At 39.9% G+C, this 27,582-nt stretch overlaps 3 protein-coding genes across 7 annotated transcripts; 2 read left to right on the plus strand and 1 right to left on the minus strand.

Moving 5' to 3' along the window:
- Position 1: 1 nt before the first annotated feature.
- Positions 2-2,061, plus strand: LOC127365522 (cytochrome c oxidase copper chaperone). 2 transcript variants are annotated; one of them, XM_051403672.1, is made up of 3 exons: positions 2-126; positions 216-323; positions 1,852-2,061. In XM_051403672.1, the coding sequence occupies exons 1-2, from the start codon at positions 8-10 to the stop codon at positions 298-300; spliced, it is 204 nt and encodes a 67-aa protein (XP_051259632.1). In that variant the 5' UTR covers positions 2-7; the 3' UTR covers positions 301-323; positions 1,852-2,061. The 2 variants fall into 2 exon arrangements, with proteins under 2 accessions (XP_051259632.1, XP_051259633.1); XM_051403673.1 differs by having other exon boundaries at positions 216-320; positions 1,851-2,061.
- Positions 2,062-4,952: 2,891 nt separating this feature from the next.
- On the plus strand, positions 4,953-15,117 carry popdc2 (popeye domain containing 2). Of its 3 annotated transcripts, none has more exons than XM_051403633.1 (4): positions 4,953-5,869; positions 9,009-9,117; positions 10,419-11,013; positions 13,822-15,117. In XM_051403633.1, exons 1-3 carry the CDS (start codon positions 5,376-5,378, stop codon positions 10,962-10,964), a joined length of 1,149 nt encoding a protein of 382 aa, XP_051259593.1. In that variant the 5' UTR covers positions 4,953-5,375; the 3' UTR covers positions 10,965-11,013; positions 13,822-15,117. The 3 variants fall into 3 exon arrangements, with proteins under 3 accessions (XP_051259593.1, XP_051259592.1, XP_051259594.1); XM_051403632.1 differs by having other exon boundaries at positions 10,419-10,908; XM_051403634.1 differs by having other exon boundaries at positions 10,419-10,872.
- Positions 14,505-27,309, minus strand: pla1a (phospholipase A1 member A). Of its 2 annotated transcripts, none has more exons than XM_051403628.1 (11): positions 26,807-27,309; positions 25,566-25,782; positions 24,185-24,362; positions 22,787-22,895; positions 21,834-21,935; positions 21,443-21,535; positions 20,999-21,181; positions 19,586-19,675; positions 18,281-18,386; positions 17,172-17,327; positions 14,505-15,872 (listed from the first exon to the last, which is right to left on the minus strand). In XM_051403628.1, the coding sequence occupies exons 1-11, from the start codon at positions 26,871-26,873 to the stop codon at positions 15,782-15,784; spliced, it is 1,392 nt and encodes a 463-aa protein (XP_051259588.1). In that variant the 5' UTR covers positions 26,874-27,309; the 3' UTR covers positions 14,505-15,781. The 2 variants fall into 2 exon arrangements, with proteins under 2 accessions (XP_051259588.1, XP_051259589.1); XM_051403629.1 differs by having other exon boundaries at positions 20,999-21,163; positions 26,807-27,308.
- Positions 27,310-27,582: the final 273 nt, after the last annotated feature.

The following is a 27,582-nucleotide window of genomic DNA, read 5'->3' on the forward strand; positions in this document are numbered from 1 at the left end:
CCAGAAGATGTCGACTGTGTCTGCTGCCAGCGTGGAGCATGCTGCTGTGACTGACGGCACTGAGCAGAAGAAGCCACTAAAACCTTGCTGCGCTTGTCCAGAGACCAAGAAAGTCAGGGATGTTTGGTAAGGACCTGGCCAAAGAGACTGAAACACATTCTTTGTTGCAAGAAGTTGAAAAGGTTTTGATGCCTCATGTTTGTTTGTTTCCTCAGCATCATTGAAAAAGGAGAGGAGAAGTGCACAGCCCTAATTGAGGCACACAAAGACTGCATGAGAGCACTTGGATTCAAGGTTTAACTACTCCATTTTGTGTGTGTGGGGTAAGTTTCACATCAGACATCACAAGTGTAGACACACAGAACTTTTTATTTTTAGTTTCCCCATCAGCTTGTTTAAAGTCTGACTCACCAGAAGCCTGCGGGTATAAGCCTGCCATTAGCCGACCAATCCAGTTGTTTCTCCCCTTTTAATATCTGAGACTCCATTGCTACGTGACGTAGCAACATACCATCCGTTCCACTTCATAAACAAGCGTTCAGTGATATCGGTTTAATGTTCTGCACAAACTACATACAGCTATTACATTTTCCAGTAAAGGGCTTTACCCTGAAGTGCAGATGATCAAGTGACTCTTTAATTTTTCATAGTCCATATATTTTTACTGTCTTATGCAGCATTTTCTTTTGCTGGGACTAAGCCATTTTACTGCCAGGTCTTACCACCTGTGCAAAAGTTCCCCCAGGACACTAAATTGCAAGGACTCTGTCACTGCATCCTGGGCTCAGCTCTGCCCAAGATGATTGTGATTAATTTAAATGCAAACAAGCTGAGGATTCCCCCATAACGGAATACCAGACCTTTCTCCAGCGCTGGCACAGCACTAACAGAAGTGTGGAGATGAAGCTGGCTATGTGAGAATAGTTTGTTTGAAATTATAATTTCCTTGTGCTGGGTCGTTTGTATCCACCAGCTGTTACTGATTCAGCCATTGTTGCCTACAAGCTAAACTACCAGACTACAACAGTGCCCTGGCATGCATTTTAAGTAAAATATGACTAATTCAAAACTAGTGCTTGAGCTGGATTACATGTCAGTCTTTAAAGTGCACGTGGCCTTTGAAACACTATCTGACCTTCAGTTAATTGGCTAGTGGAAGTCTGATCAGCCCAGAGGCCCGCTTAAAAGGAATGTGCTCAATTTGCCCCTTGACATGTGCAAAGTTGTTCAAAATGTTAGATTTTGTGATTTAAACTTCATTTTATTTTGTCCTCATTTCATTGGTTAACTACATAATTGAAAACTGGATGTTGAACCCTCGGTTTGCATGCGTGTCCTGGTGACACATGGCTCAGTTGACATGCCACTGCCCAATATGTTGTGACAACCTAAGGCCAGTTTGAATTGGGTCACTCTGGTGTGTAAAACGTCCCTTTCTGTGAACCGTGTAAATGCCAAACCCCAGATAATGGCTCTTCTGAATGTATCTGCACTCACCAGATTGTTCATAGCTTCACTTTCTTTCTCTTGTATTGCTGGTTTCATAAATTGTTGTGCACCTACTGCAGTATCAGACTGGAACATCATGTAATGAGGGCCAGAGATGGAAGGAGTGGGGAGGTGGGGGGTGGCAAAGTGTCTACTGACCTTCCATGACTACACAAAGCATGCCTAAAGCCATGTGGTGCAGTTCAAATGGCCTCGCTATCTGGCACCGTAAATATTTCAATTGACAACATTGTGAGAACTGAGTGTAGGTCTCAAAGTTAATGCTGTTTAATACTACAGTCACACTTAACTGTTAGACATGGGACCTGCTCATTGTTTTTTTTTTTTTTTTTTTTCCTGCAGTGTTGCTGTGCAAGTGGAAGACGACCCTGGACATTCCCTTCTTTCCCCCTCTTATTTATACCACAACTGGAAGGGAAATGTGGTGATCATGCACTTAGGCTCTGATGGGTTGACTGTCTTTCTGTGAAAGTGTTTTTTAAAGTCCTTCAGAATTTATTTGTAAATATCTAAATTGCTGATTTGAAATTAAATAAAAGTCCTATGCATTAACTCATTGTTGGTCTGTCCAATGATTTGTGTAAATGGATGTAAGAATTCTTAATGTTCATGTATTGAAGGTCTGTTCTCTCAGTGAATGGTTGCTTGCCACAGTTGCTGTCCCTGGTATGCACTTAGGCTTAAAAATAACTCCTGACCCTGCAAAGTCAATACTTGGCATATCTGCATTCTTGCCCTGTAGTGTGTCACTCATACTGAGGTGTGCCTGGCAGTGGACATCTACTCGGACACATTATTTAAAAAACAAAAAACAAAACTGCTATGCTACTATACTACTGCAGTGGTGTCTTACAGTAATAGTTTATCTATTCACACTTTTTTCTCTTGTAGTTGCATGTTAAGCAAAGAATCAACAGCAAAGAAGATGGCACTCTGTGGTAGCCAGTGCCATCTTCTTTGCTGTTGTGTGCTGGGGCAGCAGGTTGAGGGCAGCAGACGCCAAGAAGATCAGCTGGATCATCAGGAAGGCTGGTTCCATCCTGGGGGTCCAACTGGACTCTTTGGTGGTGGTGTCTGAGAGGAGGATGCTGTGTAAACTGCACAGTATCCTGGACAACAACGCTCACCCTTTCCACCAGGTGCTAACCTCGAGCAGAAGCACCTTCAGCAACAGGCTCATTTCCCCCCCGATGTAACACAGAACGCCAGAGGAAGTCTGCCATCAGACTCTATAACTCATCTACCTCCGGCTGCGAGAGGGACAGTGGAGACAGTGTCCTGAGCCAAGTGTTTGTCACTTTATAATTTTTACCCATCATATCACTAAGTCACTTTATTTTGTGTGTACTATGCTGATACAGTTTTGTCACTGAACAATCGCTCACTATATTTAGCTGTACTTATTTTATTTCAATTTATGCAGATAACTACAGTGTGTGGTGTTGTGTATTATATACCTACGTTAACTGTCATTTTGTGTCATTGTTGCATTTAGTTACTGTTGTACTTTATTTTATGTTAGCTTTATCCTATTGTGCTTTGCACTTTGTTGCATTTAGTTAAATTTTTATGCTAGCTTGATTCTTACTCTTGTATTACTTCTCCACTTTTACATCGCAATTGTTGCACAGCAATTTCCCTCGGGATAAATAAAGCTTCTTGAAAGTTGACCACCTCCTAGCTATATATTTTCCCGTAATGTATTTGTGTACACTGTCTGGTCTAAGCTGCAACAAACTAATTGCTTGGCAAATATTTTCTAGATTAATGTCTAAAATTGTAAAATGTCCAAGGTGATGTCTTTACTTGTCAGTCCAAACATGTTCAGTTACTTTTGATATTAAACTGAAAAGCAGGAACCTCCACATTTGACAGGCTTAAAAATGCATTGTCTGCCATTTTTGCATGGAAAAATAGTATCACTATCAAAGTAGTTTGTGGTTTCCGTCAACTAATCATTACGGCTCTAGTCTGGTCCAAATTCTTCACCACACCAGTTCATTGTGACCTTCACGCCTCAATTTCATTTAGAGACAAAAGTGTGAACATAAATGTCAGTCATTGTTGGCTTAATTTCAGTTTGTCAGGTATTAAAGATATCTTACAGTCATCACTTTGAGTCTGGGAAACAACAGCTCAAGAGGCTTAATCTGCACCTGAACTATAGCAGCATCACTTCAAAAATATGTCAGTGAAATCCTGAGAAATAATGGTGAACAGATCTATTCAGTATACTGGGATTTTTTAACATTGCAAACTGGTATGCAGCTAGATATGAGTCCCCTTTGTAGAACCTGGCATTGCTTAATGGCTACTGTAAGGTAAAAGTGTTCACCTTATTTTGTCTATCACCTGTTGTAAACCTACCTTTAAAAAGATTTAAATCAGCAATGTGACACTACTGTTAATACTGGTACTGTATGGTGGTCTTCTTAGTGTGTCAATTCAGGCATCAGAGTTTGACAGGCCTAATGTACACACTACAAATACAAAAATAAAGATACCAATTCACATTAATTATATATTCATATGTTCAGACTTTCATGTCTACAACAAAATAAAAAATAGTAATAAAGCGTGTGTGATTGTAACCTAAAAGAAAAAACTGTGAAGATTAAATTAATCAATTTTACCTTCTTTTTCTTTTGAGAAAAGAAGGTATTTTTTTATATACATTTTATTTCAATATTTATTTCACATACCAATTTCAAAGTTTGAATATTCTTAAGTTTTTAAAAGTTCATTGCTGTTTGAAAGGTTGTACTTGCATTATTATGCCTATGATTATAGTGGCATAACATGGTCTTAAAATGACAATAATGCCATTTATTGCAGTCACTTCTTGGACAATATAATATCCAACAAAAGTAGTTATATGACAGGATGACTGGCACTGATGGATAGGGCCATGATTTTGCTTAATATATTACGTATTCTTTTTATTTTTTTACCATATTGTTTATGTCATGCTTGTCAAATAAAGCGGAGAACTGAAATTCGAATGCATTGAGATGGACTCCCTGTGAGCTGAGAGGACAGCCGGATATGTGAGGCGGTGTTGGTGGGTGTTTATACCTGAAATCTGACCTGTGCTGTCATCCTACTTATTTCAGTCTCTATATATGCACTGGCGGAGCTGCTCTACTGAGAGTAAACTGGACTCAAAGTTTGGGTGAAGGAAGAACTGAGTGGATGAACTTTTTTCTAATGTGTGTGACACTGTGAGGCTCAGTCTCTCAGAGATATTTGTTCTAGTCCCTCGTCTCCCTCCCGTTTCCTGCCTCTCTCTCTCTTTCTGTTATGTTAAGTAGCGGGCCTGCTTTCTGTCCACCACTCTTTCCTCCTTGGGTTTCAATTCCAAACATGGTTATCCTTCTAGGGCTCTACCAACTCCCCCGCCCCAACCACCACCGCCTCCCATGTCCCTTCTCTTCCAGCTGTTGGCTCTGCAGTGCAGGCCGGTGGGCGAGAGAGACAGACGGAAAAGCACGGCAAGAGAAACGACAGGAAGACTCAGAAGAGAAAGACGGCGGGAGAAGCCAGAGGAGAGAGGAACGTACGCATAATGAGAGAAGAAGAAGAAGAAACCCATTCCAGCTGTGTTTCTATAACAAATAGAGCCGTGAGAACTTCTTCACATTGAAGAATTTTCCACTGCACGCCAAGGGAACAAACATTTACTTTTGACATTTTTGGTCAGTGCCAGCTGTTTATTTTTGATCGAGCTTTCAAACAAAACATTTAGTTGTAACTGTTGATTGGACAGAAATAGCACCAAGTTTCATTAGATAAGAAGTTTTTTTGGTCCTTTTTTATTTTGTGCATCAAAAGCCTCTCTTCAGCTTGTCATTTGAGAACTTTCAAACATGAGCACAGACAACTCGACTCTGTTGGACAGCTTGTTCTTTGCCCCTCTCTGCGATGGCTGGACCAACAACACAGAGGGGGCCATCTATCATTTGGGTCATACCTTCCTGTTTCTGGGCTACATGGGAGGCAGCGGGGCCTACGGGTGCCTCTTCATCTTTGGCCTTCTGACCCCGGCCTTCGTGTGCCTGACCCTGTGGGGCTGGATGACGATGTGCGGCCTGGATGTCTTCACCTGGAACCTGCTTCTGCTGCTCGCCTGCTTAGTGCAGATCTGCCACCTCCTTTACCGGCTGCACCAGGAGGGCATACACAGTGAGGAGCTGACCAGCCTCTACCAGGCGGTCTACCTGCCGCTGGGCGTGCCCATCCAGGTGTTCAAGGAGATCACAGGTGCCTTTGAGAACAAGGTGGTGGAGCTGAAGGCAGGAGAGACGTACGCTGTGGAGGGCAAGACGCCCATCGACAAGCTCTCCTTTCTGCTGTCTGGGAGGTGGGGAGTGTGTGCGTTGGCATTTGTGTGTACATCTACACACCTATACTACATAATGCAAACCACCACCACTAACTGTTGAGTATAATCAAGACACTTTAGTAATAGTAGCAATACCACAATGTGAAAATACGTTAAACATCAGAAGCTTTTATTAAAGGACCAGCATGTAGGATTTAGTGGCATCTAGTGGTGAAGTTGCAGATTGTAACCAATGCATACCGTTTGCCTTCCTAGTGTGTAGGAGAAACTCCTGGGAAAAATATCTGGCTCTTGAACTGCTAAATGCTACACTGCATTCACCAGCTAGTCGCTATCAGGCATACAGTAGGTCATAACAGAAAAGTTTCAGCCGTAAAACCAAAACAATGAGCTGAAAGATGCTAAAATGCTCCGTAAAGGGGGGACTGCAGGGTTGGGTAATTATCTGCGGGTTCATCACTACAAGCAAGTCCTTTCACATTACACACAGTCATTTGATGCAATGTTATGATAAAAAACATAGCCACATATTCATTCATATTTGTTAAAACTTTCCCTATATCCTGACATTAGTACATGAGACAGATAATCTATGAAAAAAATAGTCTCCTCTGGCTTCTCTTAGAGCTCCTAATGGTATCTGCAAGAATCCACTGCATCTGAACAAAAACAACCAATCAGAGCCAAGAAAGATACCCAGGCCAACACACAAGACTTTTTATTTCAAGGCAGTTTCAGTTGTTTGCGTTATTGTACAGATGTTAATGTTATTGTGTCCACTTTCTGTGTTGTATCCGGATGCACTTCTTAAGGTATGGGAGTTTTGTGACCAAGAAGGTTAAAGTAAGAAAGTATATATAGATATTTTCAAGGTTTTGTATAAGTATAAACTGTAGTATTTGCTGGTTTAAATTCCTCTTGTTGTGACCCTATTGTTTTACAGAAATCTCCTATTTTAACTGACCATTGCAGAACTGGAGCCCTATTTCTGACTCTTTCATGCTGTTGGCAGCGTGTAACCGTCACAGGAAATGTATCCTCTTCATCCAAACATCCTCAAAGTAGGGAGCTGCATTAGATTTCACAGTGCTGGAGCCTACACAAGAGAAATGTTGTAAACAGAGTATTTTTGTCCGTGACTCACCAGTGTGTGCCGTCCCTCCGCACACTGCCAGTTGGTTAAATGATATCTCTGTACTTGGGACAGGATTGTGGATGCTGACTGCTCCTCTTACCTTGAATTAAATGTTAACACTGATGACAGCTCGGGGTTTGAGCCAGATTTGGTACGACAAACAAATACAGTACATAATGATTTCCCCCCCCCAAAGTTCTAAAGGGCTGTCTTGCTAGATGTGATGTTCTTGTTTATCTTATAACTCACTGACTGACTATAGTTACATGTTTTTCAGATTTAAAGATTAGCACGACTGTTATGTAATCAACATCTGCGTTACTTAAGACTTTCCACTTATCAACAGTCTCCTGTTCGGTATGACTACATTACATAGCCTAAAGTATGTGGACATGTGGACATGTGATTGTTGGGATAATTTATATCAAAACCATGGGCATTAATCTGCTGCTGTAACTCTTTCTGAGGTCAGAGCTCTGAGGCAGTCCCTCAAGGATTTTGCGGGCTTTTTTTGGGATTGTTGTGGCCTAAAATGCATGATTTCATAGCAGCTTTTCTAAAACAACGAAGTAGATGTTTTTTGAGGATTTTTTCCCAATGAAATTGCAGCAAAAATAGTTGTGATTAATATTATTATTATTATAGTATAGTTCATTAAATACTGAAGGCAACTTTTTCCAGTAAGAATAAAATCGCAGTTTGGACAGTGTAAATGTGAGACGTTGGCGTTGCACATGTCTGCATGGTCTGCAACTAGAAACAAGAAAGGGAGTTTAGTGACGCATGGCTTATCGTTTTGTGCAGGAAATCAACAATACCAACAATGATTGGTCAAATTTGTGTAAAAGTAGCTGCAATTGGACAAAATTGCAAAGTTGTGCAGAATTCACAGGGATTGGTTGACTTTGCGTGAATTGTTCTTGGAGGGACTGGTTAAGGCCAGCCAAGTTCCAGTACCAACTTGGAAGCACACTATGGTCTAAAATATCATGATATCCTGTAGCGTTGAGATTCCCCTTTAATGGAACTAAGGGATCCAAACCCAAAAAGCAGCCCTAGACCCAAAGACAGCAGTGTCCACAGACCTTTGGTCATGTCTACCATACAGTACAGTAGTACCAATAGTACAGTGACATTTTTAGCATGGGGCTCTCTAGTGGAAATCCCTACCCCTGGCAGTGTAAATGCCAAAAACAGTGTAATTATTCTACAACACACAGCAAAATAGCAGTTAATTAACACCCATTGTTTAAGTCTAAAGATAGACTTCTAGTAGCTTTAAACTGCTACAACTGCTCTATATACTAAACAAACACTCCAATAAGCATTTATCAGAATACCAAACACCAGTGTCATCCAGACTTGTAATCTATTTTTTATTGTCTACATCTGTATTTTAGATTTTTCCCTCTATCTGTTTATTTGCAATTAGACTTTTAATTAACTTCCATTGTTGTACCCCTACTTTATAATTAGCTGCTGTCCTGGATAGAAAAGGCACACAAATACTTACATGTGACAATACAGTCCGGAAGAGAATAGTATTTAAAGAATCATTTCCTGAAGGAGACTTCCATTTCTTTCCTGTAGGTGTCAAGTGATTGACATAAAGCAGATCATTTTCAGCACTGATAAAAGGATAAAACCGAAACTTTTAATCCAGTGAAGGCCTAATGTTTAGTGTGCTGGATTATCTCACTTTGTGGAAGTTATTCTTTTTTAAATAAAACTTCCATCTGAGGGAGGAATGTCTTGTAATTTCTGTGTGCAGAAAGAATCATGGTAGAGGAGGAAACCTGGTATTATCAATTTATCGAAAAGACATTTTATGCATGTAGTTTTTAAGGAACTCTATACTCTGCATTGTCCATTGCTCCCCTGGCAGAGATATTCATGCTAATATTTACTCTCAAGGTCTCGGACTGGCACTTTCAAAGTGACCTCCAGCTCTATCTCAGCTCTCATGATCACATCCTAATCCATGTCTCTCTTTTTAACCCTGTATCTTACGCTCTCTTTTAGGATCAATGTGTGTTTGGAGGGCCAGTTCCTGCATTACATCCACTGCCACCAGTTCCTTGACTCTCCAGAGTGGGAGTCTCTCAGACCAAACGAGGAGGGAAAGTTCCAGGTATGCAGGTCATTTCAGTTTATGTGTTTTAACAAAGTAATTTCAGTAAATGGATGTGAGGCTCGCAGGCCCAAGTGTGGCAGTAAAATCATAAATTAACTTGAAGTGCTGTCATTGAAGGATTTGGAACAAGAAACCAGACGTGGATATCAAGTTGTCTTTTGTTGCCTTCTATCAGAGTCAGCATCGGACTGATTAGACGAACAGGGGAAAGCACTTGTCCTCTTGTCTTTCACATATCCTGTTGCTTTAGATCCGTTCAGTTAAAGTAGAAACATGGCCTGGAGGTCATGGTGGACAGCAGGGTTGCAAACAAGAAGAATGTGCTGGGTATTGGATCAGTGAGGTGCATAAATTATATTATGTCTGCAACTAACTCATTATCATTCAATCTGCTGTTTATTTTCTGGATTAACTGCTTAATAATATTGTCTATAAAATGTCAGAAAATGGCAAAAAAGTGTCCCAAAGCCAGAGGTGATATATTCAAATATTGCATTTTATCAGAACAACAGTCTGACATCTGAAGATATTCATATTGTTATTATAGAATTAAAAAAAAAAGCAACAAATCCTCACATTTGAGAGGCTGGAATTAGGGAATTTTTTTGTTTGGCATTTCTTCCTGAAAAAAAGACTACAATGATGATTCAATTATGTAAATTGATGATGATTATTTTTCTGTTGATTGAATTATTCATTGATCAACTAATTACTTAAAGAGCAGTAATGATTAGCAAACAGACAACTGAGTCCTTGATCTGATGCATTTGAGTTTTCTAATTTGCAATTTCCTCTATGTGACCAGCAAAAATATGTGCAGGGTGGGGAACAACTTTATGTTTTTAAATTAATTTGATTGAATTTCAGAATGAGAAGCTGCTGTTGAATGAACCCTCCAACAGTGAATTCAGTGCTTGTGGTTTGTGTTTATTATTTGGTTTACGTTTTCATAAAACTTCTATAAATGCAGAGTGACATTATAGTACGTGTTTCTAAGGGGATTAATATTTGAAACTATGGACAGACTCAGGTTAGCATTTTTCATCACCATTTAGTCTAAGCTTAGCACCTGCTAGTTCCAGCTTTATACTTAAATGACGGATGAATGGTATTGACTCTCTGCAAGTAAGGAAGTAAGTGTATTCCCCAAAATGTCAAACTATTCCTTTAACATCACGTTATTGACAAATGACTTGTATCAAAGGAAAAATGTTGCTCAATACTGCTACAAGTGGTGAAAAACTCCACAGAGTGCCTTTAACGCATTGATATTCAGGTGTTTCATCTATACTCCCCAGGTGACCCTGACAGCAGAGGAAGACTCCCGCTACATCTCATGGCGCCGCCGCCGCCTGTATTTGCTGATATCAAAGGAGCGCTACATCGCCCGTCTCTTCTCCCTCATGCTGGGCTACGACATCGCCGAGAAGCTCTACAACCTCAACAACAAGCTCTACATTAAGAGTGGCGTGCTGTTGGACATCCGCCTTCCCAGCCTCTACCATGTTCTGGCCCCGTCCTCGCAGGGCAGCGAGGGCGGCAGTGGCAGTGACGGTGGCATCGCCAAGGAGCAACAAACTGAACACCAGGGCGAAGACCCAGCACCGGCCTACCAGAAATGTGATCCCACTCAGTCTCAGACCCTCCAGCCATACCTGCAGGGACCAAGGAAGACCACCCTGGATGAACCCCAGGCTCTTCAGCATGACCGTTTTCAGCACCCCTGGGCGTCAGACCCGGAGCTGCCCTCTGGTGAGGACTCCACCAGCCTGGTCCTGGAAGACTTTGGTGATGTGGCGGGCTCCTTAATGGATTATGGCAGTGAGAGGGAATATTTGAGGTAGAGGGGAAGGGTGCTGGAGCTAACACACTGGGTCACCACTTAAGCTACATGTAAGTACCTCACCTGGGTGGAGAGTGGCATGGGGGTGGTGTGTGTGCATGGGTGGCTTGCGGTGCACAATTCTTACTAACCTGGCTTTATAGTGAGATACATTACAGGGCTGGGCGATAAGGCTGAAAGCAATGCATCTCTAATGTTATTATTCTTTCCCTATAATCACTTTATAGATTTATGACAATATGGCAAATGCAATGGTGGAAACTTACTAGATGCATTTATTCAAGTACGGTACTTAAAGATCCCTTCCAGACATGTATTAAGACAAATATACAAATATTCTACTTGGAACAATAATTTCTGTCTGATGTTCTTTTAAGAAAAAAAGTAAAATTTTCACTTTAAAATCCTTAAAAAGATGATTTTTGACTGTGGGATGACTTCAGATTTTTGAGGTAATTTTGACAATTCACATTTCAAAGTAAACTTCCATCTGCTGATGAAGATCATGTGATATAACTGAAAGCTTATATTATATAACACAGACCCTGTGATGAGATTGTTTTCTCGAACATCAAATTGATGTTCAGCAGAGTAAACTGTGGTCTGTGTGTAAAACAAAAACCTAATTTTGACAATAATAATAATAACGATAATAATAATAATAATAATAATTTGACAATAGATTTTTGCAAAACAATGACACAATATAATCAGTATACAATAATACTAAATTATCGTCCAGCCCTAGCAAGATACCGTGAGTTGTGAGGAGCAATCTGCTGTAATGTTCTCAGATTAATTTTATTTCGTTTTCTGGCTCTTTTGCACTGATTTGATTTATCTTGTGAAGGTCTGATGCTGTGGCTGCTTGCTCATTTGCATTTAAAAGTAAACACACATATTGTTAGCTTGTAGAATTAGTCTGAGTTTTGATTTGTTGAGTTTGTATGCGCTATCTGTAGCTATAGATTGACATTAAATGGTGGCCAGATGGTGGGCTTCGTGATATCTGGATTATTATTCTATTTTCGAACCATACTTTAAGATTAAAATTCCTTCCCAGCCAGCTGCTCTGCATTAGTGTTTGCTTTGGCTCAGCCACTCACAAGCTTACAGTTATCTTTGGTACAGTAGCAGAGTTATATTTGTTAACTCACTGATAAAACAGATGGGGTCAGTGAAAACAGTTTTAATGGAAATGAACACAGAATGGGCTCATCATAGTTTGAGACAGCTGATCGGATCTTGTGTGTGGCCAACAGCAGCTTGATGCTGTAGCTGGAGAGGGCAGACAGAGTGAGGTCGTGCAGGCAGCAGCTGTGTTCCTGTCTGATGAGGATTAGAGGTCGGAAATTTAGGGGTTGTCCAAAGAAATTCCGTGCCATGCTAATAATCCAGTGTGTGCCCACCCCTGAGCTGTCTGTCCGCTCCGCTCATCTGTTCACCCTCCCCAGCCCTGCCTGCCCTCCCACTATTCCAAAAGCAGCCCTCATCCAATCACAGGTGGAGGATCACATTTCATAGTGGGATAGTGGGGTCAGAGTCGGGGTTGGGTTGCAGGGCGGCTGTGAAGCAGTAGGTCAAATCAATCCCAGAGAGCAGTAACACAGCCTCAGTTCAGAGGCCGATGACTCACACCCAGTGGACGAGCCATCATAGTAAAACAAAAACACCGATCCAGAACCTTCCTTATGTTCCAACAACAATCTTGGATTTTAAGAAAAGTCCTCGTCCTATCTTATACACTGATACTTGTGCTATTCTTTGCATTTCTGGGTCCGTGTGTGGATGACCAGCAAACGGCAGTTAGAGTGAAATTTCAGCAGACAATTTCAAATATATGTAACAGCCGTCTGGTTTTGGCATCGGTCCCTCAGAATTATAGAGCGCCACCTGCCATTTGCACCACCATTCAATACTCAGACGCATGTGGAATAAGGGAAAGAAGGCAGCAACCTCAGTACCCTAGAGAAGAGTAACTGGTATTTTTCAATCTGGAACATATTTTCCAATGTATTCGTGTCAAAGTGACTAATGGGGACCAATACATTTTTAAATTGGTCCAGTACTCACCCCCAATATTTTCACAACTAACTATTGACATCTAATTTCACAAATTGTTGTCCCCCATTAGTCACTTTAGACACTAATGAAAGAAAATAGGGTCCAGGTAAAAAAATACCAAAGTGACCCTTAAAGGCAGCACCTACATTTTTACCTGATCCTGAGCTCCTTTTAGTTTTTAGTTTTAGCTTTTTGTTTTTGTTACCTCAGAATGAGCCGTTTTTATCTACAGATTCCATGGGTCGCCATACACGGAGTCCATGTCTCTACAGTAGCCCAGAAGAGACGAACTAAACACTGGTGTCACCATAGTTTTTGCTTGGCACTTTAAAGGGGATGGTGAAGCAATCTGCATCTACACCACTAGAGGCAACCAAATCCTACACACTGATCCCTTAAATGTATTAGCATTTCATTTTTTTAATTGAAATTATAACTCAGCTAAAATGTGGGTTGAAGGTCTCAATTTGGGCCCATAGCTCATTTTTATCCCAGGGTCTCCTTGTGGGTTATCCTGGCCCTAACCTTCTGACATTGAGTCAGAGCCTGCAGGTAAATGCTGGTGTGGCTTTGGCTGTTAAAATCCTATATTTATCTGACAAATAACCCCATTTCTTTGATTTTCAAAACCATTGCTAGTGAAATGTGAAATGTAAATAACATGACTTGTCACATTATGCAGCTTGATGTGACAGCAGCACTAAATGTTTTCATTGTCTGTCATGTTATCAGGATGTCAGTATGAAAACACTTATGACATTCCTAACTGAAGCTTTTGACTGTTGACTCTGCAGGAGGTGATAGTGACGGGAACCTACCACCTCGATTCCAGAGGGGCAGAGCACCGCTAGCTCCCACCGACACTCCCAAACTGTGAGAACAGTCTCTCCTGGAAACACTATATTATTTACAGTATAGCAGTATGAATGAGTCACATGTCACTTGTCTCCTCCTTGCGCTCTGTCCCTGTTCTCACTTCAGTTCACGTCTTCATTGTCTTTTGGACATGTAGATTGTGTGCTCTTCTTTATGTCTATTTAAATTACAGTCAATCTGATATCTTTAGACAACCAATACTACGGGCGGATATTTATCCCCACACTAATTTAATGTTGGTCTCTGTGGCAGCATTAATGCCACCAAGGCAGGGGGATCCACCACATCTATTCAATTTCAGTGAAACTTATAGATATTTTAGCATTACAATGAATATGGAATTTACAAAATCTATAATTTAATGAATGAGTGAATCAATACAATGTTCAAAGAGCATTTATATTGTGTGTTCCTGTAGCTGCTATCAGAGACAATCATGTCAACAATCAGTTAGACCCTCATTTAAATCACCATCATCCTAAGTGGCACTTGAATAGTGAGGACAGGGGCTGCCTTCACCTTGTTACTTACTAGCACATTAAATGCCTGCAATGTTATTTTATGTTATAAAAATGGATTCTGTGATACTGAAACAGATGAATATGGTTTTCATTTCACTTTTATTTGATGTTAGAACAAGACAGTTTGGCTTGGACTTGACTGCACCAAATTTGACTTTTGATGTTTTCTTTTCACAAATCACGTACACCCAACGTTAGAAAGAGTATTGATTTAAGGTTACTACACATTTTCTGGATCTGATTTAGACAAATTTGAGTAGAAATCAATAAAATAAAATAAAATCACATTATATGAATCAATAAGACGTGGAACAATCTCTTAGAATCATACTCCGTACTTAATCCTTTCAAAATCTGCAAAATATTTAGTTTGCATACTCCTCGAGACCTTTCCAGAGCTGCATATGAACAATTTAGGTACAAAACCTGCAACCTGGCAGTGTAGATATTCTCCATTTCACTTTGTTGTTGGGCATGTTTAGCTATTTATCTGAATGCACCATGACTTGGTTCAGTGTCAGTATATGCTGTCTAAGAAGTGATCTTGTCGTACTGATTTTCAGAGCATGATACCAAATTCATCAAGAGTACAACCTCTTAATACTTCTTTGGTGATATATTGGATGCCTGTAGACCATGTTTTTTTTTTCATTTTTGTAACTAACTGAGTAATACACACGTGTATACTGTGAATTGTGTTGTCTGTTATTGACTTCCAAACTAGAGAGATGGGACTAAAAGTCAGTGTTTTTAAAAAGTATCTTCATGGGGCCAACATTTCTCCATAAAGCTTTTTGTGTGCAGTGAAAATGTAGTTTGTTTTCTGTGACTGTCTACTTCCTGTCATATCTGTCACAAGACATGATTATCAAACATGCAAATGTAATTACTTAACCTACAAACATCAACAGAGAAAAGCCCAGTTACCAGTTTTATTGCTTGGCTTTAAAAGACAAACTGAATTCAGCAGCAACGACACCCTGAACATCCTAAAAGCAGAGTATAGAAAAATGTTTCATTCTACGAACTCTTCTCAGAGGCAGGAGTGAGCTAAGAAGCAAACCTGAATAACAAAAGACAATAATGTACTGTAGATACATTCTTTTTACTGGCAGTCATGATGTTGGAAGATAAGTGGATTAGCCGAATAACTAAAGCTAAATAATGAAGTATGACTAGACTGCATTTTGTCAGTAGGTAGAGCTTCCTCTAAAATCTAGTTCTTTGGCTCTCTGATCTTTTTTTTTTTTACTAACGTTAAACAAGCTTGTGAGGCTTCATGTCGGTACCCATGGGCGACTTCACTGTAGATGCACTGCATGGGTTTTTTCAGTGTCTTTTGTGTAGCTGTCTTTCTTTAGTAGATGCTGCACACCTGCACAAAGTCATGTGACCACGGGGCTCCTCGTCTGATATCGATGTTGTTCACGCACAGCGGCTCCTCTCGCCTGAAACAGAAACACACTTCTATGTAATTAAAGTGTTAAACAGCTTCAGAGAAAATGGAACTTCCTTGATTATTTGTTGTAATTGTTGCCTTTTTCATATAGATAAAAGCCAACAGAGACAGATAGGAAGTGCTGGAGGAGAGAGAGGATGACAAGTAATAAAAGGTCCCGGCTGGAATAGAATTAGGGAGGTTGCAATCATGTGGTATGCATGTTATCCACTAGGCCAGTGATTCCCAGCCAGGGGCACTTCTGCAGTTGCCAATGCGTACTTGGAAAGATTGAAGAGAAGCTCAACTAATTTGTGTGTTTACAGTATATCCACTTACTGAGCCAGCTGTAACACTTGAACGCTAATGTTACATAGAGCAAGCAGAGAAGGGATTAAATGGTTGAGATGGATAGTTAATTATCAACTAACTGCGTTTAAACTATTTATCCAAAACTTTTAATAGTAATGCTTAAATGGTTGAAATTGTACACTTTACAATAAGGGACACAACATTTTGAGTATTTACAAATGACGAACGAATCAAGTCAAAGACAAGTAGTTCCCTAATAATTCCTAATGAGGACTATATCATAGATAATGAGAACAGACTAGTATATCCTATATTAATGAATCATTAGCTGATGATTAGTTCATAATAATCTGTGAAATAATCATACTGATCTTTCTTTATGAGTCATTCCTGATTAACTCTGAACCAGCCAGTGATTCTTTACTAATTACCTAAACATTAGTTGCTGTTTTTGTGCACCCCAGGTGAAGTGATACGTAGGCTGAGTAGTTAGGCCACTAAGTAGTCCCTTGTTACTTCATCCTTATCTTACAATTAATTACTGTATTTGTGGCCCCTAAGTCAAAGGCTGATGATTCTTCTGTTTGTTGCTTCTATAATTCTCACAACTATGTTTGCTTCAGTCAGCCAATCCTGACCAAAGTAAAATAACAGATACATGCATGAGTGACAAACAGACGCTGTGATACACGGAACATATGGGTGGACAGGAGGGAAGTTAGTTATGCTGCAGGAGAGATTGGACATTTTTCCTACTTGCCATACTCCATGAAGGAGCACACTATAAACTGGAGTATCCCTTCAATCATTTTCCCATTGCACCTTTGTTTCAGTCAGCACCAAGCTGTTTCTGATCTACTGCTTGTTTACTTCACCTCCTTATGTGACAGCTCAACAGAAACAGGCCTGGATCTGTTTGGTTTCTTGAACCTGTAAATAATTTACAGTATACAGGGGAGGAGGTGTAGGAGCTTGAACAGTCCTATAGGTGCTGTACCTGAGAGAGGGGAACTCGGAGAGACAGACAGACTTGAAGTGGATGTCTCCCTGCCTGTAGAACCGAGAACCGGTGTTCCTCAGCTCGATGGAGTCGATCTCACACAGAGCCACGGGGTAAGCCAACACCGTCCTGTACACTGTCATATCTGTCCGACTGCAACACACACGCATACACACACAGCGTGCATGTAAATAATGCTGTCATAACCACACAAGACCAGACAGAGAGAAACACTTTCAGATAATCAACATTCATCACGGGGGACAGTTATTGCTTTCTCTGTTTATTGCTTAGAATGAATAGAAGTACAACAGACTGACATCGCTACATCTCCTGCTCTCACTCTTTGAATCAACAAGGCGGAGCACAAACTCAAAATTCTCCTCAACTTTGTTTGTTTATTTATCCATTACTTTGCATAATACAAACATATAAAGCTAATACTGCAAGTACTGTAAGTACAATGTCAGCGACTTATTAATCTTGCAATAAAGTAAAAACAGTTGTCTGAACTCAAGTGAACCTGTGCACAGGCAGGTTTCCTGCCACAGTATCCTGCACCTGGGCTACAGTGAAACCTACAGTACCTCTCCTCCTAAAATAGAAGCTGTCCGCTCAGCCTTTCTGGGAGAGACAAAAAGAAATTACAGAACAAAGTTCTGGGATGAGGGCGCTGCATTGGAATCTGTCAACCAGTGCTGAATAAAGTCTGAAAGAATTCTGTCACACTGAATTTTTCTCTATTTAAACTTCTGGTTTGAGGTGAGTTTAGATAAAGCTAATTAATTAAAGTATTATTATTAGAGTAAACCTTACTTGGGCCTTTGTTCAGTAAGCAATTTTACACATAAAATGTGTGGCTGTTTTTGTTGATTCCCATGTCAATATAAAGAATAACATGACTTTATTTCATCAACAAGATAGAAAATCATCTTGTTGTCATTTACTTTCTAATCCTTTTTATGTTTCTAGTATTTACAATTCTGCTGGTAATGTGCGATCTGGCACGTTTGCAGAGAGAACCTTTTTATAATGCTGAGCTGTGGTACACTTCTGGAAAAGCGAAAATGGAGTAAAATGGTGACGTTAACAGATGTGGTACCCACAGCCTGAGCCTCTGCTCTTTCCCCAGGTTCTCTGTCCTCAGTGTCACCTCCACCTCAGCGCTCTTATCCAGGGGAGAAACCTCCAGCTCCAGCAGGATGTGATGAGCTGAGCAGAGGAACAGCAAACAAGTATTTAGTACTTATCAACATCTGCCTACTGTCTACCCTTTATTTGATTGATGCAACGAAAATAGAGCACATTGTGAAACATTAACAAATAATTACCTGTCTTGAAACCTCAACTGACAAAATACCAACATTTTAAAGAATGCAAAAATCGGTATTTGAATAATTTAACTATCAACATGCACAAATCATTTAGTAGTTTAAAGGACCAGTGTGTATGATTTAGAGGCATCTAGTGAGATTGCAACCAACCAAACTATGGTGGCCACGAAACCCAGTGTTTGTCCGCTCTGGGCAACTGTAAAACATGGCGGTTCAAACATGGTGGACTCCACAGAAGAGGCACTGCCCCCTCTCTAGATAAAAGCAGCTCATTCTAAAGTAATAAAAACACAATGATTCTTGTTTGCTGATAAACAGCTGATTACAGACTATTGAAAACATATTATATTATTATTATAATATTATATTCCATTTCTGCCAATAGATCCTCCTAAATGTTACACACTGGACCTTTAAGTTGAAGGACTCTCGCACAGGCTCTGATGAACGTGATGTAGAAAGTTTCTGTGGGAATATGAATATTATCACTAAAATAATCACAGTCTGAGTCTACCCAAAGCATTGCCTTTCATGGCAAAGTCTTCCGGTACATACACAGCAAAGAGAGGAACGTGAAAAACCAGAGGGCACCGTCATGAAAACCAAAAGATCTAACTCTAATACAGGACAAGTGAGTTACAGAGCAGATACATATGCTGCAGCAGATAAAAACATACAATTTATGACATCTCTGTAATCATCCAGACAACTTAAACAGCAGACCATTGAATATTAGTGTAAAACCACTGAGTCTGAGTTCAGCTGGTTGGTCCACCACTTTGGTTCGGAGTGAAATATCTCAACAAATATTGGATAGACTGCTTTATTATTTGGTAAAGACATTCATGGTCTCCAGAGGATGAATCCTAAGGACTACTGTCATCAACAGACTTTGCTTTTAGATTTTATTATCTGCAAATGTCATTAATGGCCCTGCACTGGGAAAAAGTTGTCTCTCACATCTGCTGCGGATTAAGAGACAACCTCTCTCACAAATGCAGTCAACCACACACACACACACACACACACACACACACACACACACACACACACACACACACACACACAAAGACTCACCGCAAAATGGTGGTGAAGATGAGGTGAGGAGGAACAACTTCTGCTCTTTGGGAATTGGAGATATGGCTATCCCACTGTTTTCTGATAAACCTGAAAACACACACACACACACACACACACACACACACACACACACACACACACACACACACACACACACACACACACACACACACACACACACACGTCACAAATCAAAAGGGCTCCATGTACATTAACTGTCACTGTATCAGCGTGTGTTGGCGTATCAGGGGTTGAAACGATAAGAGGCTGCCAAAGGCTGTTGTGTGACGAGAGCAGGGCTGCTGCATCGACTGGTGACTCTGAGACTGAACAGGGAGTGAAACAAGGTGCACAGATTACATTCTTGCTCTTTTACGGTTACTCATCCTGTCCGTCCCTCCCCATCGTAATGAAAACGTCCATTATTGCCACTGTACTCTCCTTGTTTCTGTCGCTGTGATTATGAAGGATATCGTGCTGTGATTCATTCATTGGATTGAAGCAGTTGTTGATATTCCTGTATATTATGCTGATTCAGTGCTTCAGTTAAAATAGAATATCCAATCTGGAGGGTTTCAGCAATAATCAGTATGAAACTTATTTAATCAAATCATTCCTTTCGCCAAAATTGAGAACTGTAAACTGGGTCTGTCAGTAGTAGTACCAGAGTGATTTCCGTGGTCAAAAATGTAGGAACTTATTCATTTAAATAGCTATTTAAGAGCATTCCTCCAGACCCACAACCCTGAAATGAAAGTCTTCAGTATCTAGCTTTTTGTGTCTTCCATTTTTTCTCCCAGAATAATGTGTACAATATAATTCTGCAAATTAGTTTTTTATATTTTGTAGGAGAATAATGATAATGTAATACCATTGCTAATTTTTCATTTAATGAATATAGAATTTTGCCTGATGAACTGAATTGTGGTTTCCAAAATCTACTCAAATAAAGACAGAAAACAAATCTCTGAATAAAACTGCCAGTTTAGAAAAATCAAACCAGAGTGAATCATTACTGATTCCCATTCCTAACTGTAGGGAAGTACTATATGAACAGTGGTGGGTGAAATATTGTGTCAATAAAGTACAAGTATCTCTACATGAGTATATGTATTTTCCCTCACTACAATAGTTGTAGTTGATATAAGCTGTAACAGAAACTGCAGCAGTGATAATGCATTAGCCACATTCAAACACACATTTATAGAAACATATATATGTAAAGTGTATAGGTAGTGACACTGCAGCAGCAGCAGCACTGGTACTCACTTGTACTGTAATGTTAGTAGTTTAACATCAGGACTGCTATTTCACTGCCACTATATTCAGTCACAGCCTTTCTGTGTCAGGCAGGCAGACTGAATACTGCAGACAGCAGCAGCTGGAGGTGTCCTCCAGGTGTTTGCTTACCTATAGTTGGACATCTCCCCTTGAAGACGTCACAGTCCACGCAGTGCCCCTTCAGGAAGTCCTCATAGCTGTGGCATGGGATCCCCATCAACGGGCACGAGCCGTTCAGCGCGCTCATGTAGACATGCAGCGCCCTCATGTGGTCACATATCACATAGCCGTACACTGGAAAGTAGACAAGAACTGACAACACACAGAAACACTAAGGCAGCCAGATGTCTGGAGACTGTCATTGTCAAAATTATAGTCATTTAAAAATCTGTCAGATGTAAAGCTGGGTTAAATCTATTCCTGTAATTTGAATTTATTCATAACTTCTTGAGGAAAAAGCAAGTAGCCTGAGCTATACTTTAGAGGACAACAGCCAAATTTAAAAAGGACAGACGCAGTCGTTCTCTGGCTGTTAACCCCCACCTTTTTTAGGTTTTAGTGAGTGCTACATACTTGAGGCAAACCTTGAGCGGGCACAGCCAGTCTGGTCCTTTCCTCCGTTCAGAAAGAAGTCCACATGACCGACAGGAATGGAAATACCAAAATCTGATGCAGAAGAACATGTCAAAATATCTTGATTTGTGCAACAAATCAGCAGTCTCCTCGAACACTACCTGTAACCACTTTGTGTGACATTGCAGTTCAACGCTTCTTTGACTATAAAAAAAAGATATGACTTACTTTTATTTGTAGTTGTATTTCTAGTGTTGCAACACATATTCAGTTGCTAATACTAGGGGGAAAATATTCTATTATACACCACGACAACATTACGCTACCCCAGCCTGTAGTGTTTTGGTGAAAATACAATGAATCACTTTATAGTCAGTTAAAGTTGTCTCACAGTCAGAGTCTGTGTGGATGGCATCGACAAACTGAGCGTCAGAGGGGTCCAGCCGGTCGAAGGTGTCAGATCCTTTAAACATGGGCCCGGCAGGGTCAAGGCCTGGATGACAGGGACAAGGATTTAAAGAAAACAGATGGATGAAAGGATGCCATGGCACATTGTTGGAAGATAATTCAGGAGGATTATTTTAGTAAATGAATAAATGATGGATTTGGTTGGATTCAGTCACCAACCAAAGGAAGCACACATTACTAAAGAATCCCTAACAGAACAATGGCTTCACCTCCCAATCTCTGCAACCATAAATGAATCCTTTTGAAAGCTGGTGATAGTTTGGTCATATTGATTTGATATTTTTGCACCAGTAAATATTTATTTATACTATTTATTTCATCTGTGAAATATATATTTTTTAGTTAATGACCAGATTCCAGTCAGCAGCTGTGGCTCCTTTGAATTGCACTTACATTCGAACCCGCACCAGTCTCCCCACTCAGACAAAAAGACCCGATATAAACAAGCGAACAGTGGCGTATTGTGTTGGCTGGTGTGTTACGAGAACGAGAGGAGTGTGCCTGCACAGCTTCAGAGTGGCTCTTATCAAAGTGCCGTTGTCTTTTGAAGAGCCCAGCTAAGGTCACACGGAACACATTCAGGCTCTGGGAGAGACTCCTGAGCTGCACAGACCTTCACTGTCTGGCCTGTTGTTGTTCTCCCTCTCTCAGCAGACGTAGCAGCAGATCAACAGCAGCTGGCACCCTTTTATTTTTCCATTCAACAGCAATACTGTAGAAGTTCTCACGGTTTTGTTATGTATCAAGTAAAGGAGGATGAATCTTTGATCTGAAGTGGAGCACAGGTGTAGCAGGACTGAGACCTGCTCATTCAAACATCTAAATGATTGTCAAATGTCCTCAGAGAAGACCTCAGTGGAGGTGGGTCGGACTCACCTGTGATTCTTCCTATCTTCCCCTCAAAAAGAGTTCCCACGAAACCAGCAACGTGGGCCCCAAGACTGACCCCGATGAAGTGGAAGGACTCTAGTTGACATCCATGATTCTGTTGGACAGGACAGGCCCAACTTTAGTCTTTTTTTATTTTAACATGAGAGGGTTTCAGTGTTTCTGGGGACCTGTGACGGGAACTATGAGTTTACTGTGTGCTAAGCTGTGTCACTATCCTTCCCTCTTCCACTCCACACTGTCTTTCAGAGGCAGTAGCGGGCTTCATTTTAAATCTAGAGTATAAATACTGATACCATATGAAACTAGATGACTAGATATACCTTGCTAGCATATTAGGAAGAGGGCTAAATAAAGCTTCAAAGTTATTGGTGGTGGAAAAACTGGCATGGCCATTTTCAAAGGGATCTCTTGACCTCTGACCTCAATATATCTGAATGAAAATGGGTTCTATGGGTACCCACAAGTCTCCTCTTTACAGACATACCCACTTTATGCTAATCCCAGTTTTTTGGGCAAAAACCATGCATGTGGTATAAATAAATTTTCACCTAATGTATTTGAATATTTATGCATACTGGGGTCCATAAACTGTGTTAGAAGGAGTAGATGCCTTTTTAAGGATTTAAACGTGGAAACTTTCATTGCAGAAAAAAACATTTCAGACACACATTATTGTTCCAAGCAGAATATATATATATATATATATATATATATATATATATATATATATATATAAAATGTTAATTATCAGTTTAAGTTGTTACTAAGTAATACAAGCTTGATATCGTAATCTTCTCTCAAGTATTCCAAATAGTATATAGTGCTGAATTACTGTAATTGTGTCACAGGTTGAGAAATGCAGGACTGGATTCAAATGCAGACAGAGCAGGCCCTAGGATGACTTCAGTGGTTTATTTTATGAAAATGGCAAAGCAAAAGCAAAAAACAACAAGGCAAATAGAAAGAAAGCAATCAGGATTAACTGATGCTGAAACAAGGGAGCCAACATAACAAGACACAGCTGAAAGTAATCAGGGTGGGGCAGACAATGAAAACTGAAGGGAAAACAGACAAAGATAGGAAATGAAGTTAAACAAGACACATGAGGAGGAGTATTACAAACTAAAACAGCAAATAACTACAGTTGTGTGTTTAAAATGTGTTGCGACTTTATACTGGATGTTTTCTTTATGTTTTTGTTCACAGGTCTCTTAAAAAAGAGATTCTGATCTTAATAAACTTACTGGTTAAAATAAAATATTAACTATTTAATTGGACCATATATATTTAAATGTTATTATGTATCACTCAGCAATAGAAATAGAAGCAGTTTCAAAACAGCATTATATCACCCCAAAAAGGTAAAATAAAAGTTTCTCTCACCTGCAACTGGTTGATGAGGACAGAGATCTGCACAGCAACCTCTTTGTAATTCTCCACCACCAGGTTGTAGGCGAAGGAGGCGCCGTAGACCCAGTCCACCACCACCACGTTCACATCCTGCACCTTAAGCAGGGCCTGGGCCAGCTCCTTCACCCAGGATGGCTTACTGCCCAGGGCCCTGTGGGGGAAGGGTGGAGTAGGGTCATGGTCAGGGTCAGGGATGGAGGAATGAAGCAAGGGATGAAAGGGAGGAGGAGATAGGTGGGAGGATGTAGGACAACATTCACAAACAATCTTAAGAAAACAAAGCTGCTGCACCCAAATTTGAAATGTCTTCTCTTATAGGGGCTTCAAGATGCGTAGTTGTGTAAAAAAAGATTAGGAATCAAATCCATCCATATTTTCTAGTGTGATGGATATGCACACTGTCCACCTTCTTTAAAGGACCAGTGTGTAGGACTTTAACTTAGTTTCTATGTTTTTTTTTCTAAACTTCATTCCATTATTAGCTTGATCACTGTTATCTTTGGTGTGCATGGAGCATAGATTAAAAAAACAACAAGCAAAACACAAACAGAACTGAGAGTTAAGATTGAAGTGATAAAAACCTAAATAACGGACAGCTTGTTGATGACATGACTGCACCTGTGCTCCAACTCTCATGTTGTTTGTTCACAAATTCTATTTTTCATTTATGGTATTATTGTTTCCTGCTGGTTCAGGGTTATTGTTTATGGTTCTGGTATCAGCTTGTGGTTTTGAGTGTTTATTTTAACATTTCTGGTTATTGTTTTTGTATCAGTGTTATGTACTGTCTTATCTGTAAATAATGAAGCCATTAACCCATGAAGGCCTAGTCGGCTGAAGTTGGTTGTCTTTTTCTTATATATCTTACATATGTCGTCTACTGTGGTCCAATATTGCCTGATGATTAGTCTAGATTTGATTTTCCTTTTTCTTATAACATTAAATATTTATGATTTTTCTTCATTATTTGCACATACTCTATAAATGTATATATGACAATATAATTTAAAAGAAATAGGACAATGTGCAGAAGAAGTCTGAAGCCAAAAATGGCTTATGAAGATACCTCCCTTTTATAAATATAAAGCACTTTAAAAAGAGAACAATTGATAAAAACAAAAATTGCAATCCATCATTTAAGCAGCTGAAATACAATATTAATAGAAATTATCATGATTACATAAGCAACAAGAGAACCTGCTTCATCAGTACTGTGGGTTGTGGTTAAAGCGGATTTGACAAACAACAAAAATCCTGATTGGATGATTTTAGAAATCTGTCAAAAGAAATAACCAGAACTGTTGTTCTCATTGAGACAAAAGGCTTTCAGGGCCTTTAAGGGTCTCCTCCTCACCTGTACCCGTGGATGATGACCTTGGTTGGGCGGGACCTGTTGAATTTGGAGGATGGTTCAGTGAGAGACTCCTCGGTGAACTCCTGGGCGCAGTCCTTGTTATCCCTGGTCAGCAGCAGATACTGGACCTGCAGCTTGACTCTCTGCTGCCGGTACTCCAGCCAGGTGGTGTTGTTCAGGTCAGCGCACTCAACAGCCTCCTGCCTTTCCTCTACACCTGCTCCATTAGAGGGAAATAATGTCGTATTGAATGGGCCTGAATGTGGAGCGTTGGTTCCGAACATCACACAACAACAAACTCACTCACACATGCTGAACTGGTATATAGTGTATTTGACACTGGATGATGACACGACAAAATGTTACATAAGGGGATAATCTTCAAGATCCTCCTCATATCTCTAATAATATACAATACTACATTTGGATATACATGTCAACTTAAATATAATCAGTTGGATGACTGATACATTATGGTCAAATAATGTTTTTTAGGAGACATTTTTGATACTGTTATTTATTCTTAAAAACACAGTTTATCGTTGTTAGACCCTAATCATGAATAACAAATAACATTTACAACATTCTGAATACATGCATTAGAAAAAGTATGTTTTTTTAGATCAGAAGGCCCTGACATCACTGTATTTATATGATGCAATGTTCAAATTTGTAGTCAACTTTTGTGTTCAGTGAAGGTTTGTAACATACTGCACTTAATGTCCAACTGAAACTACTTGTGCAGTCAAAAATCATGTCAGATTTTCAAATGTATTATTTTTCTATTATATTAGCTAACTCATTATTTTTAGAACTAAATTGTTTCACAGTGCTGTATTACACTAAGTACTCATGCAGTGTTACGTAATCACTGTATTGTGTACTGAAACAGGCTCATAATAAAGCTTAATCCCTCTCCACCAACTTTACATATATGCATATATATCTGATGACAATACATTTGTAAATCTGAAACATGATTTTCTGACTGCACCTAGGGATGGCTTTTGTAGTTTCACTTTGAAATGAAATGCAGTACTTTATGTGCCTTCATTAAACACAAAAGTAGAATATTATAAAACTTTAACATTGCGTCATATAAATATACTGAAATCCAATCCTTTTTTAGATTTTTCAGATCTAAAAAAATGCTATTTTATGAAATACTGTGAAACAATGTTTGTAAAATACCAAAAAAGTGATGCAGAAGAAGAAATCTCCTTTGTGAGTAGACCACTTACCCACCACCAGTGATGTGATGCAGACAGTCAAAACACAGAGGAGGATCGTTCTGCGTTCCCAAGGCATTTCTGTAGCAAGAGAGAGGTGAATGGGGAGAGTCGCTGCCCCTCAGAGCTTTAGTTAGTGCTTAACGGTGCTCAGCTGCTCTGTTTAGCCCCAGACTGGTGAATGGAGATCAGCTTTTGGCTTGAGAAAATCCCAGCTCTGTGCAGGGTTGTAACTCTGAAACTACCAATTAGCCTTTAACTGGCAAACAGTAGGCATGAAGCGAGGCAGGAATCCATATGAAAAGGTTCCAAAAACAAATGTCTCTAATAATCCCAGCTTCTTTTCTTGTAAATTTCACTTTTTGCCTGACCACAATAAACCTCCCCCCGTCATTTTTCTCAGTCATCACATTTTTGATTTTCTTTCTTTCTCCCAGACTCAGTTTGTACTGAGCCGGAAAGTGGTTGAAATTTCTTTCCCTGGCGGTGGATCTATGACCTCATTGGTGTTCAATGGTTGTTTGTTTGAAAAGCTGGACTCTGGCCTGGCTGCCCACTGGGGTAAGCCTGAATGAATGTGTGTGTGTGTGTGTGTGTGTGTGTGTGTGTGTGTGTGTGTGTGTGTGTGTGTGTGATGTGTGTTTGAGAGCTAGTGTCACAAAAAGTGAGGAGGGGTCATGCTGTTGTGTCTGAGGGAAATCAATCATTAGCTGATTGAATGTTCCACCATGGTTGCTCTTTTACGTAATCATTGCTCTTTGTAAACATGCTAAAAAGATACTCAGTGG

This window comes from Dicentrarchus labrax, unplaced genomic scaffold (genome assembly GCF_905237075.1).
Source record: "Dicentrarchus labrax unplaced genomic scaffold, dlabrax2021, whole genome shotgun sequence".
Taxonomy (NCBI): Eukaryota; Metazoa; Chordata; class Actinopteri; family Moronidae; genus Dicentrarchus; species Dicentrarchus labrax.